Below are 15115 nucleotides of genomic sequence, written 5' to 3' on the forward strand. Positions count from 1 at the left end.
TATGCCATGAAGACATAACGTTTTCGGAATCCATATTTCATCATCAGTGTCCTAAAAAGTATATAACCACTTTAATTAAAAAAACATGAAGTCTAAATTTTGACCAAGGTTAATACAAAATGTGGTTAATACTTACTAGGTGTACATGTTTTGAGCCACTAAGGAGGTAACTCCAATTCAGCTGAACTATTACTTTCTAAAATAAACCAAATCCACCCCAATATCAAGTTCGCCATGGAACTAGAATCGTCCATGTCAATCAATTTTCTTGACCTCACCATTACCAGATTAAATGACCACTTCGACTTCAGTATCTATAGAAAACCCACACAGACCGACCATATAATACCCTTTTCATCTAACCACCCTATGTCACACAAATACGCAGCTTTTCATAGTTACATCCATCGCCTAGAAACCATTCCACTTTCTCATTCAAACTACAAAAAAGAATTTAACATTCTCAGACAAATAGTAGTCAATAATGGATATGATCACAACATCATCAATAAATTCATCCATAGAAGACGCCTTAAAACCCTGCAGGAGACTGCATTCCCGAGAGATAGATCATTGTCTTCACGCTCTCTAGAGCACACAAAAAGAGAAAACACCTCCACTTTCTCTCAACACCTAAAAGAACATAAACACACCCTCAATATCCCACAAAACGTATCACTTATCCACAATATCCCCCAAAAAAACTTTCCCAAACTAGACCTATATGACGACCTTGAAATCATTAAAGAAAAACAAAAAAGTCCAAATTGTGTTAATCGCCATGTCTCATTCTATCGATACTTCCTCCCACTCCATCGCCAATTATTCTCATAACCCACATCCTTAATTTACTTCTACAATAAAATTTACATTAATCATTCTACTTTTGCAGTTCTTACATATCTGGTCAATATACACCAATAGTCTATCAACTTTTTCTACCCACCTCAAGCTCATGAACTTATAACTTATCCTTTTTATATTTCTCATGTACCTAGTGTTGCTTTATAACAGATAGGGCTTTTTCTTCTTAAGTTATAAGTTGAGTAACGTATGATCTACATATTACAAAACCACTCACATATCTGTTTAAACAAGATCTTCACCTTTTTATCCTTTTTCATCCCTCATCTTATTTTACTTATCCATATAGCTCCCTCAGGATTTTGTTTCGGATCTCTGGAAACCCCAGCCTCCTGTTGAGTCTTTCCTCTTCTAACATATTCTTAAAACTGCACATTTTCTTTTTTACTTAAATTTAACAGAGCCACCTACAAACATTCTACTTTTGCAGTTCTTACATTTCTTGTCAATATGCAACAATAGTTTATTAACTTCATCTACCCACCTTAAGCTCATGAACTTATAACTTATCCTTTTTTGTATTTCTCATGTACCTAGTGTTGCTTTATAACAGATAGGGCCTTTTCTTCTTAAGTTATAAGCTGAGTAATGTGTGATCAACATATTACAAAACCACGTTCAAACCATCAATTTCTCGTTTGTCTCATATAGTTGTTAACATACAAAAACAACTAACCATCTTTATCCGGTAACATATAATCAGTTATTTATGTTCATGAACTTATAACTTAAAATTTTTTTATATTTACCAGGTACCAAATGTTGTTTTTAACATACAGGGCCTTCTATGCTTAAGTTGTAAGTTAAATATCACATGAACACTACATTACAAAAGTATTTTATTGTATTCATTTAATAGCACTTTCAAAAAATATTATTTCCTTTATCACCCATCAACAATAAAGTTTCAAGAATCCCACTTCCCATATATGTCTATTTTGCATTTTCCAGGTACCAAATGTTGCAAAACATAAAGGGGCTTTTATTAGAATCCTTATTTCACACCAATTTATTAGACCTATGTATAGTTGGTTGCCTATCAGTACCCACACAATTCTTCACCACAATTGATTCCACATCCAATAATCAATAAAACACTTTTCTCCATGTTCTTAACGTAAATTCAGGACAAATTCACAATTTAAAGCTGCAACATTGATTGTTGCTACTGTTATATTATTTTAATTTTAACTTATTCAATTTTTAAATATTGCTGGCTTCTGTCATATTTAGACAGCCATTAAGTTACACTGACTGCTTTGTTCGGGCTTCCGTCCTAACATGTCAATATTGTCATTTCAATCAGTTGCTATCATCAAGTCCTCGTAGACACTTCGTCTCAGGACCAGCAACTTCATGTGGAGTCGTACGTTGCCATGTTATCAAATCCACTGGTAACTTTAACATCCTAATATATAAGGCTAAATAATATTAGTAATTAATAAACTTTTAACGGTTTTTACCCATAAATTTACTGGCTCAAAACATGTACACGTAGTAAGTATTAACCACATTTTGTATTAACCTTGGTCAAAATTTAAACTTCATGTTCTTTTTAATTAAAGTGGTTATATACTTTTTAGAACGCTGATGATGGAATATGGATTGAAAAAACGTTTTGTCTTCATGACATAACCCGGGTTTTTAATTTATATACCTTTTATAAATAATTTTAACAAATTTTTTGTGATACATTTTTTGTGATTTGTACCCCAAAAGGAGGGGTACGCGATATAATTTGGTCCTGACTATAATTAATTAATATATACAATGATATACAAATCTTTTCTAATATATAGTCATAAAGAGACCTACTTCAAGCGTTGTTATTTCTGCTGCCCCAGCCTAGATGGCGAGAGTTCGAATGGCAGTCGATAATGAGTTATACCTTCTGACTGAGACAATGATCTACCAAATCTTCCATCTACTTTGTTGGTGATAGAGTGGCTGCATCTGACGGTTGATAGACCAATGCCTGGTATCAACTCTTCATTTTTGCCCTGTCCCCATGGGCATTTCACTTTAACCGCAGTTACGTCTGAGGTGCAAAACATGGAGGCTCTATGGGGAAGGCTTTGATTTTTCTGAGAACATATATGGCTGTTCTCGGTTGTTGGTTGCTTGGTAAGCTGAAAATCGTACCATTTAGACTGCTAAAACCAGTTATTTTAGTTTTAATTACCCAAGGTTCTTGAAATGATGCTATTGTATCCTCTGTTACATCCAGACGGCGGCATAGTTTCGCCGTTCCCACTTTTTTGTGCATTCTGGCTCTCTTTAGGCATCCATTGCCTCCTCGGTTGAGGAGAGGGCAGCCTTAGTCGTTTCGGTGCCTCTTCTGCAGAGTTCGTCGACCACCATCTGACGGTCGTGTTTCTGCTGTGGGACCAGGAGTTTCTCCCTTTCAGTTGCCGCTTTCAGCTGCCGAGTGCCTGAGGTTCCTGGTTCTGACGAGGTGCCCTAAACTTTATTAGAGCTTGCATTTAGAGTCAATGAGGTGAAATCTTAGCTCAGCTTCATTTCTACTTTCCTCATTTGGTCCTGTGTAGAGTAAGCCTATAGATCTTCCAAAAATGACACTAGGATAGTGTTAGGTGACATGAACAAGAATAGAATAAGAGCAATTGTTCATTCCCTCTATAAAAGGGGAGAGCTTTCTATAAGTGAAGAAGAACGAATGAAGAACTATAAGAGTGTAGACGATGAAGGTCAGTAGTGTCTCCATGTCAGAAAGGTTTCCTAACAATCCCAGCAGAAGAAATCTTTAATTTAGTTTATAATATATTAGGGAAATAAATGTTGTTATTGACAATGTATTGGTAAAATATCTAATCTTATATACTTTTTATTTTCAGTTTGCTGTACACATTTCAAGGTATTACCCACTCCTTTGTGAAATAGTCTGTTTTGACTTAAAAGCCGAACTGAGGTCGATATTGAGAAGAGTCTTCCTTAGGATAGGACCCGTATTTCACATAACCGCCACATAGTCGAAGAAGAAAACATAGCCTTAGTCGTTATTAAAATTATTTATCGTTTCCATTACGAAAGTATCGGTTCACGCATCCCCAACTAATAATGTTTTACCTAAGAGTACAAAAGTGATATGTTCGTAACTCGAAATGCGTGGCTCGGTATTACTTTGGATTTGATGATAATTCGGTGAAAAATTGTTTTCCTTGAGGATCGAAGAAACCAAGAAAAGAACGAACTTTCGGATATGCCTACATGCTTTACAGTTGAGGCTAACAGTAGTGATACTATAGATAAAGTAATTTAGAAAAATGAGTGTTATTCTCCGCCTCATACTTTTTTATTGGAACAAAACGACTGAGCCATGCTGAGAGTCCGTCAGCATATTTTTTTTTTCAAATAAAGTCAGAAATATAAGGAAAAATTTATACAACCAAATTAAGCAACGTGGCAGTTAGTATAATTTCTGATAAATAGGTAGTCCAAAAATTGTAGTTTATTTTTTGGTAATAAATTGGAAACATATAGTGTATCAATCAGATTAAAGTTCCCTTTAAATAGTCTATAAGCTTAGAATTCAGAGCTCCTCTTAATAATGCACACTTATCTACTATGTGATGATGTGATGCATTCTTTGCGTGTACAAGAAAGATTTCTCTTTTTATTAGGTATTATAACTTCTTTTTTTTTTTTTTCATACACCTTAACACCTCGATATTGGCGATTCTCTGTATCCATGAAATTCGTAATATTCTGCGATACACCTAGAACTTAACAGCTTCTATGTTCTTAATAGACCAATCAAGTTGGTAAAAAATAAGATTTTAGAAAATATGATATTACAAAAAGACCCTCATGTAGGGATTCATCAGTTTTTAAGTGGAAATATTTTTAAATCAACAATCAAAACGTCAATTTCATTATTTTGCTCATAACTTAAAAACTTGTCTAGTTAGAGATTTGACATCAACAGACAACTTTTCAGAAAAAAAAAGGTACACAAAATGAGATATGTTAAATTAAAATCGATTAATAAACAACAAAATAGCTGTTTTTAAATATTGTTAATAAGTTTTTTATTGATAAAATGCGTTAGGCTATCACGGCCATCGTCTAACTTGTTAAACTGTTTGTTTGGGCTGTTAGGCCGTTGTCTTCTGAGATTAGTTCTCGATGTTTCGCCAACACTAGGGGTTGGCATTTTCTGGAGATGTTACTGCTTCACTTGTAAGCTGAAACCGTCAGTTTCAGCTTTAATAATATTTTAAATAAATAAATAAAAATAAAAAGCGACTTAAGAAATGGTCTGTACGTACCGTAGGTATCAGTGCTATAAATGTTATTATTTTAATGTTGTACCCCAGTTTAAAAAAAGAAAGCAAATTTAGTCAGTAAAATCCGAGAGTTTACTGATTGATGAAATTTTGCAGATTTAGTCGAGAGGAAGACCACAAATGAGATGGACTGATGACATTAAGATCGGAGGACACAACTGGAAGCAAGTGGCGCAAAATAGAAAACATTGGATTGATTTGGGGGAGGCCTATGTCCAAAGTTGGATTACTTAAGGCTGAAGAAGAAGAATCCGAGATATGTGATTTTTTAGAGTGCTCTATTTTGAAACCGAGTTTGATTTTTTTGACAGCGCGGCTAGTCCTTCATTCGGCTACCCCCACTCCTTTTACTCTAGTCGGAACGCGGAACTTTGTTTACAACACTCCCATTTTAACAATTTTCAATAATTTTGTTTGACTAGACAAGTTTTTAAGTTATGAGCAAAATAATGAGTTTGACGTTTTGATTATTTATTTAAAAATAGTTCCAATAAAAAATTGACGAATCCCTGGATGAGAGTATTTTTGTACTATCTCATACTACACATTTCAACTGTCAAACCCGTCTGTACAGTTGAGCCGAGTAAAAATCTAACTTAATTAGCCTAACTGTATTATCCCTTATAATAAAATGCCAAACGAAAAAGCTAACTGCCGCATCACTGTATAATGTATAAATTTTTCCAAATGCTCTATTATTAATATATTTGTTGATAGCATGGTCTGAGAGTTTTTAGGTAGAACTGTAAGGACTGTGCCCTATTCTAGGGGTTACAATTTTTAAATATACACGAATTATATATGAAATTATTATTTTTCCAGCGATTAGTAAGATCAAATAGTCCAGGCTCGTATTTTTGCTCAATTAAGAACACATTAAAAATTATCGAAAGCTTTTGAAATAATTTTAGAGTAGGGTGAGAAACTGTGATATCAAATTAACAACACTAATCACAGAGCATGATCATTCTCCCAAATCGTCAATAATTATTCGGGAAAATTACAAAAAAGGCAAGAACAAATATTGTAATGAACATGGCTTATTATTAAATATATTTCTGTACCCCGGAGATAAAGGACAGTATGTCCATTTTTTTCAAAATTGGGATTAATGCTTTTTTGAATATAACTTTTCTGGCTATACACAGAGGTAAACCATTCTATGTCCACAGACAATTTTACGACAAGTTACCGACTTTTTAATAAACACCAAATCCACTTCCAGTCAGAGGTAAACAACACCATATGGACTTGGTGTTGTTTACCTCTACTGTTGTTTACCTGGGTCACATAATGAGAGGAGAAAAGTACTCTGTGCTTAGACTCATAATCCAAGGAAAAATCTCGGGAAAGAGAAATGTGGGACGTAGGAGGATTTCCTGGTTGCGAAATTTAAGGGAGTGGTATGGGTGCAGTATGGGTGCAGCAATACAGTTGTTCAGAGCTGAAGCCAACAAAGTGAAGATTGCTGTGATGGTAGCCAACCTCCGATAGGAGACGGTACTGCAAGAAGAAGACCTCTACTAAATATGTGCACTGTTATTTAACATCCGGACATAGTGTTATGTACCCTGGTACCTGGTGGAATTGTCATAAACTAAAATAATTGAAACCATTTTATTTAGTTTTCAGTAGTTAAAAAACAATTTATCTTCTCGTGTGTCGACATCCAACCTACTTTTGGATCAAGAAAAAGAGACCCAAACACTACCAAATCTAAAAATAATTCACTACACTACCATTTTAGAGTGAACAATCAGTGATTAAAGGTGTGCAAGGTTATGGTTTTAAACACACTTTTTATATCTAATTTAGTAGTAGTGAATATGTTAAAAAAATTGATCCAGGAGGTTTAATAAAAGCTGATCAAAGAGGTAGATCAATAAAACTCCTACCAAAACCATAAATAGTATACATCAACATATTAATTTGTTTTCAAAGTACGAGAGTCATTATTCCAGAGAAAAGAGCAAGAGAAATTATCTGGGCAAAGAACTTACAATAGAAAAGATTTATCAATTGTACATTGATGAATGCAATGAAAAACATGTGAATTCAAAGTTAAGAGCAAAAAAGTGGTTGTACACAGATATTTTTAATAAAGACTTCAAGTTGTCGTTTAAACCATCCCAAATTGACACTTCCGATACATGTACCGCTCAATTAAAAAATAATCTTACTGCAGATGAACTAACCATTGTACGGACTGATCATGATGCTCAACTAATTGAATCTAAAACTTGGTATAACTTAAAACAATTTAATGGCCAAAGAGTCACCAAAACACAAAGTACTCTCTGGTGATTTGCAAAAATGTTTGCCTTTGCTACTAACAATTAATTGTATTAGTTTCTACAAAAGGAAGCTTTGGATATTAAATTTTTCATTATATGATGCCAGTGATTCTTTTGTATAATGTATGATGTGGGACGAATCGAAAGAGGCCCGTTCGGCAAATGAAATTGCCTCGTCAATCATGTAAATGAGCTAACAATACAATTTCAGGTAGTCAAGTAGAGGACATCACTCTTTGGATCGATAACTGTTATGAACAAAATAAAAATATGAGTATTATAATTTGCTATTTTTGTATACTGCATACATACCCTCAAATAAAGATGATCACTCAAAAGTTTTTACTGAAAGGGTACACACATATGGAATCTGACAGTGTTCATGCTTTGATCGAGAGAAAAAGAAAGGAACTCTCCAATTTGGCCATTTTAACCCCATGGGACTGGCAATAGTTAGTTAGGCAAACATCAGGTAAATACACAGTGCACAATATGGAACTTGCAGACTTCAAAAACTTCAAAACGCTGTTCGATAAGAAACTGTCACCTAATCCTCCTTTTGTAAGTAGAAAAAAGAATGTTAACAAAGAGCCTGTTCTACTGTCAACATGTGTTTTCATACAAGTCCAACAAGAACACATTAGAAAGCTCTTTTGTAAGACCGATTTCAAAAATTAAAATATGTATGAGGTGGACTTCACGAGGTATCGAAGACAGCAAGTAACATTTCCTGCCCAATTCACTCAGTAATCCCATTATCAATCACAAAACAAAAGTACAATGACTTAATTGCACTATTGCCTTTTGTTCCGTCGGTTTGTCATGCGCTTTATCAAAATTTAACACATAGGGATGTAGCCACAAACGATTACCCCCAAGAAGATGAAGATGATATGAAGCCTCTTTAACAATTTTGAGACTTTTTTATAATTTTACTTAATTATTATAACATTATAATATTTGTCTCTAATAAAATAATAGTATAGGCTGTTTAATGTGTTTGTCTTGTTTATTTCGTAGAGACATTAACATGCAAAGCCACAATATTTAAAAAAGTTGTTAGAGGTAAACAACACTATGTCCAACAACACATTTAAAAAAATATATATAATGAACGGTAAACTTCAGGTATATAACACTTCATGGAAGCAAAAACGATTATACACACAACAATAATAATATATTAATTTTGGTTAAATATAAGAAACATTTGAGTATTTACTGATTACAAATTTAAAAAATATTAAAACTGTTCTCCTGAAAAAGTAAGAAAATGGACATAGTGTCCTTTACCTCTGGGGTACAGATTTATAAAGTTTGTTTCAAAATTAATTATTAATTATTATCTTGTTCTGTAAATGTTTCATGTCGGATATTTGGTGAGTGAAAATATAACCCGTATGTATACATTAGATAATGTTAAATACAGTTAATAAAAATGTATTGTACTGAATGTATTCGAAGAGAAGTTACTAAAACGTTTATGGAGTAATTTGACACCTGTATTATTCGCTGTGCTAATCTGTTAAAATCATTTGCATCATTTTTCCGTATTAGATGGGGCGCTAACTTTGGTCGTGGATTCTCCGGTCTGGAATTTTGAAGGGAAGGTATAAAACCCAAAAAACCAGATTACCGAAATATAACTTTCTATTTTTAAAATAACAGAAAAAATATATAATTAAAAAGAGAAATTTTCAAAAAAGTGAGTTTTTTTCCATTTTACATTCATAAATATTTTCCAAATTATAATTATTTTATAGGAGCCGGCCCATAACGTACGATTAAAAACTTTGACAACATTGTAGTTATTTTTGAATTATAGAAAGCACATACCTATCTCTGTAACACTGCCATCTGAATGTGAATTTCAGTATAAGCATTTTTTGTCTTATCGTTTCCATTTGAAGATTTTTCTTTAACAATAAAACACAAACATAAATTTATAAAGAGAAGCTAAATTACATGCAAAATTATATTGAACATTTTTTTATGCCAATTTCAGTAAGCACGGGTTAGTTTTTTGGTCACTGATTACCAGTAAATTTTAAAAAGCATAATCTAATTATGATTGATTACAAAATATAAGTTCTTCTTCTTTACGTGCTATCTTCGCGACGGAGGTTGACAATCATCATGGCTATTCTGATCTTAGATGCTGCTGCTCTAAATAGTTCAATTGATGTGCATCCGTACCATTCCCTTAAGTTACGCAACCATGAGATTCTTCTCCTTTCTACACTTCTCTTGCCCTGGATTTTCCCTTGTATAATCAGTTGAAGTAGGTTGTATCTCTCATTACGCATAACATGCCCCAGGTATTGCAGCTTTCGTGTGATTTCGTTGTTTGTTATATGCTCGGTCCATGATATCTTCAGGATTCTTCTATACACCCACAGTTCAAATGCTTCCAACTTTTTAGTAGTCGACGCGTTAAGTGTCCATGCTTCTATTCCGTAAAGTAGAGTCGAGAAAATATAACACCTTGCCAGTCTAACTTTTAAGTCTAATTATTTCAGTTCTCTTGCACAAAGTATCTTTCGCATTTTATCGAAGTTTGTTCGTGCTTTCTCTATTCGAACTTTGATTTATTTGGAGTAATCGTTTGTGTGATTAATTATTGTACCGAGATAATTGTATTTTTCAACTTGTTCTAAAGTTTTACCGTTAATTGTCAGGCTTTCATCATTATTTTGGTTTTTAATATCCTCATAAATTTAATTTTCTTGATGTTTATTGATAATCCATATTCTGCTCCATACTCAGCTCTCTTGTTCATTAGCTTTTGGAGGTCTTGGATGTTGTCTGGTATTATGATAGTATCGTCCGCATATCTAATGTTGTTAATTGGTGTTCCATGGACCTTTTTTCCTGCTGTTTTCTCCCTCACGAGCTCTTTTCATAATTTCTTTAGAGTATCGTTCTGAAGCTATTTTCTTGTGCCTTTTAAAGTAATTACTATTTAAATGGGAATAAGCCACAATTAAAGGTTAAAGTAATTTTATTGACTTTTCAATTTCCACTTCGAAAATCGTTCTCAAAATACAAACATAGTATTCATGAAAGATATTTATGAAAGATATATTAACATAGTGTATATTTAATATAAATGTATATTAAAATATACACTATGTTTGTATTTTGAGAACTATTTCCGAAGTGGAAATTGAAACGTCAATAAAATTACTTTAACCTTTAATTGTGGCTTATTCCTATTTAAATAGTAATTTCTTCAGAGTATGCATTGAATAGTAGTGGTGGCAGGACACACCCCTGTCGCACTTGTCTTTTAATTTCGAAATCTTCAGATGTGTGTTCATGTGTTCATTAATGCGTATGTGTGCCTGCTGTTTATACTTAATATAGATTTGTTATACTTCGAAAGTCATTGTATTGTTTTGCTTTGAGGACGTCCATTAGCTCTTTGTGGCGGACTTTATCGAAAGCCTTGATGTAATCTATGAAACAGACGTACATATCTTGGTTCACATCCAAGCATCTCTGGATTAGTACGTTGAATGCAAAGAGAGCTTCACGGATACCTACGCCTCTACGGAATCCAAATTGGGTTTCTTCAATATCCATATCAAGTATTTGGTAAATGCGTTTATGGATCATCTACAAAATCATTTTAAGTGTGTGAGGCTTATGGTGCGGTGGTCAGTGCATTCTCTAGCATTCTTCTTTTTTGGGAGACAAATAAATGTTGAGGTCAACCATTCATTGGGTATGTCATCCGACTGATAAATTTCATTAAAGAGCTTTAAGAGGACATCCATGTACTCGTTTTCTATTATTTTAAGGATATCAATAGACAGTTGATCTGGTCCCGGGCTTTTTCCGTTTCTTGTGTTCTTTAGTGCATACAATATTTGCTCCTTTGTAATTTTTATACTTGTTTCTCTGTCCTCGAAAGATGTCTTGTAGGGTTCCTCTTTCGTCGTCGAAAAGCTCTGCTGATATATTCTTTCCATCTTTTTAGCTTTTCGTCAGTCGTTATCAAATAATTTCCATTTTTATCTAAAAGAGTTTTGTTGTGGTTTCTTTTTTGCAGCCCTGCCATTTCTTTAACCTTTTTATTTAGGTTGAATAGGTCGTGTTTGTTCTGAAGATCTTCTATCTCTTTATATTTTTCCTCATAGTAAGTTTGTTTTGCCTCTCGTTATCATTTTTCTGATTTCATTGTTAATGATTTTGTAATTGTGACTGTCTTTGTTCTTGGCTTGTCTCCTCTGGTCCATCCTGCCGAGTATTTCGTCGGTAATCCAGTTGTCTCTTTCTTATCGGTTCTTTTAACATCTCTTTGCATGGAACGAGGAGGCAGTTTCTTAATGTTTCCCATTGTTGGTTTATCTCGTTGGTGATAGTATCTAATTTATCAAAGTTTTCGTATATTTTTTCTGTTGGAGTTTGTTTTTTATATCAGCTCCTTTCATTTTTCTAACATCTAATTTTGGAGTTCTTTGGGGTTTTCTAATACGTTTAAGCTTAAGTGTGAAATTAGCGATTAGTGGGTTATGGTCTGATGTGACATCTGCTCCTGGATATGTTTTAACTGATTTGGTGGTGTTACGATATCTCTCTTTAATCATTATATAATCGATTTGGTTTCTTACCACTTATTCCGGTTTATCTGCTGGTGAGCGCCATGTATATAATCGTCTCATAGGTAATTTAAAGAACGTGTTTGTGATTATGATCTATCGTTACGTTATGTTATTTCATACTTATTGATAATATTTTTAAATTTATCATTTTTCATAAAAAAAAACGATTACAATTTTTTTTTAATATTACGGAAGTTGCATACCATCTACAAATAATTATTTCGTACGAACTTCACAACAGCTTGTCTTCTACTGAGGAAATCTTTCAAACGAATGGTAGAGTCACATTTAAACCGTGTGGACGGTTAAAGGCAAAATAATGTATAGTTTCAGAGTTAACTTGATTTGATTGATAACGTGATGCATTTAAAAATACTGAATAAATATTGAATTTGTTTTTTGACTTACACTGTTGAACGGGAGGGGTTCTCTAACACCGTCCAAGTGTAGCTGAATAAATATTTCGGCTGGGTAAAAGTAATTAGGTAGAATAACTTCAGATTATTCCTTCGACTTTTGGCCTATTTCCATTAAGCGGTGGTTCTTTTTGTTGTATGGATTTAAATAAGATGCTCTTACTCAGTAGAACTGTATTACAATTATAAACAGTATATTTTTAAATAATTCTTTTGATGACAAAATTGCCATTTATTTGCTCTGTGCTTTTGTATAAGAAATAGTATAACTTACAGTAACTAATACGTGATCGGACTATTCATCGGTGTGGCTGCTTCGTTCGGCAGTTGAAACGTAAGAGAGGGCTGTTTGTGTGCAATCTCTCACAGACTCAAAGTTTAGACAGCGCGGTGTTACAGCAAGGGTAAAGAGGAAGGAGCGTTGTTGCAAGGTTGGATTAAGTCTGAACACCCTGTATTAGATTTAAATAGTATTAACAAAATCACTTAAAATTATGGCTACATGGCTAAACAGGTCGTTGGTTTTGTACCTTTCCATTATCCAGGGCGTTGAACTTGTTACGATTTTCATTGAAACTTGGGTATAACTTTTTAAATATCCTGTTTAACACAAAGCAGCTTTGTATTCTTATGCTCCTGTAAATGACATTTTGGAGTATAATTTTCTCCGTCAAGATGGATTGCTTGAAAATTTGGATTTCGGTTCCTCCTGTCCTCTACTTCACTTTTGGACTCGACCACAGTTTTCAAAATAAAAACCACCGTTACAGACGGTTTTTCGCAAATAACTCAGAAAGTACTTATTTTTGGAAAAAAAATTTAACAAAAATGTAGCTTATCACAAACAAAAAAAATGTTTTAGGGGAAGTGTGGGTATTGCCACCTACTTAAGTAATATATTGAATTCAAAAACTGTAGGTCTCGAAACAAAATGTCAACTGTCAAAATATTGAAAGAAACTGTTTAGGTCCACATTTATAAGAGGACCGGTCACTAATTAATAAAAAGTCAATAAATTAAGTATAAAAATAAGTTACTCACAAATTATTTTCGAGCACGTAAAAATTATAGTGGCACCACACAAAACACGTTGACCTCTGTCAGACCACTAAACATGCTTATGGTCGGCGAACTCGTTGCTCGGTTCTGTCAGTAGTATCGTGGGGTCACTTCAACGTTGTCAAAGTTACTATTTCTCTAAGTTTAACATATTTCATAGAGTGAGTGGTATTTGCCGCTGGGCGGCAATACCCGCACTTTCCCTACTTATGAAGTCCCTAGACCCAGTAGAAGCAGAGTTGTAGCTTTTGAAAAGTAGGTTCTTATTTGTCAAATTATTGATGTTTTCAACGTGGAAATAACCAAAAAATGAAGCACCTTTCGGGGAAAACTCATCAAAGCTTTATCAAAAGTGTTTAAAAAAGCTTTATTTTTGTTTTGTTTTTTTTTTGAAAAAGTACTAGCATCAAAATAACTTTTTTTTTTCAAAATAACTTAAAAAGTATTAGTGAAAAATTTTGAAGAGTAAAACAATATAGGTTTTGCTTTTCTGTAAGACAAAAATTTGTTAAGATATGGCTAATGTTTGTATTCACTCGTGATTAGTGACTCGTTCAAGCCCTTTTAACCACAACCCTTCTAAAAATAAGGGTTTAAAAAATAGGTTTTTAAGCACTTCATAGCTTAAAAGCTAACCGGGTTATGAGAAAAAAACTAATCACATATTTTAGGAGATATAAGAACGCGTTACTGGAGCATTGTTTGATATACATGATACACAAAACATTTGTATAAAACTGGTAGAGTCTATTTTTCCAGTTTCACATCAATTTTAACTCACTTTAAAAAATACGAGCCTCTACTAGCCTCATATGTACATACCATTGTTTTATAAATCATTCCATTCTAAGTGATAATGAATACATATTTATAGAAAAAAAAATTATTACGTGCCTTCATTATTGATGTTAATTGTCATTTTTAACTAATTACGGATTTTTGTTGTCTCATGCTAGTTTTTGCTAGCTCACGACAATCAGCGGATTTGTAATATATTTCAATTTACGTGAATGTATATATATATATATATATATATATATATATATATATTAATCTAGTCTAAGTAAAAAACCTATATTTCTGTTTATTTTATTTAACTTAGTCTTCCTTTAGATTAATACACTTGATAAACAAACTTTTTCCTCATTTTCCTTTCCTAAAAGTAAGTTTTCCCAAGCTCCTCAAACTGATAGTTTCGACTACAATCTCATTACTCCACGGAAATAAGATTTTTCTCGCGACGTGGATCCCTCCAGCTTCAAGGCAAATGATAGTTGTTTTAAGATTATGGACTTAACAATAACCTATAAAAAACGGTAAACTTTCGTTTTTTTTTTTCGTCTATCAGTAAAAATAAAGGATTTGAAACAAATTTGATAGTAAAAAGCTTATAAGTCATATAAAAAACTTCAAGGTGGCGTTTTTTAAATGGTTTTTATCCTTACCTGTTGCATAGAAAACTGCAAAATTAGTCAGAAATTTCGGATTTTTATAAATATTAATAATTTTTTTTTTAACCTAGAACCTTGATAATACGTAGTATGTTGCGTCTTGTGTACGCAGTCAGA

General features: G+C 33.2%; 1 protein-coding gene across 2 annotated transcripts in view; it reads left to right on the plus strand.

Moving 5' to 3' along the window:
• Positions 1 to 14598, plus strand: part of Sec71 (ADP ribosylation factor guanine nucleotide exchange factor Sec71) — a 174557-nt gene extending 159959 nt beyond the window's left edge. For both annotated transcript variants that reach the window (XM_072543516.1, XM_072543517.1), the window contains one exon: positions 3720 to 14598. In XM_072543516.1, the coding sequence (XP_072399617.1) occupies positions 3720 to 3854 (135 nt within the window). In that variant the 3' untranslated portion in view covers positions 3855 to 14598. The remainder of the gene's footprint in view (positions 1 to 3719) is intronic.
• Positions 14599 to 15115: the final 517 nt, after the last annotated feature.

This window comes from Diabrotica undecimpunctata, chromosome 9 (assembly GCF_040954645.1).
Source record: "Diabrotica undecimpunctata isolate CICGRU chromosome 9, icDiaUnde3, whole genome shotgun sequence".
NCBI lineage: Eukaryota > Metazoa > Arthropoda > Insecta > Coleoptera > Chrysomelidae > Diabrotica > Diabrotica undecimpunctata.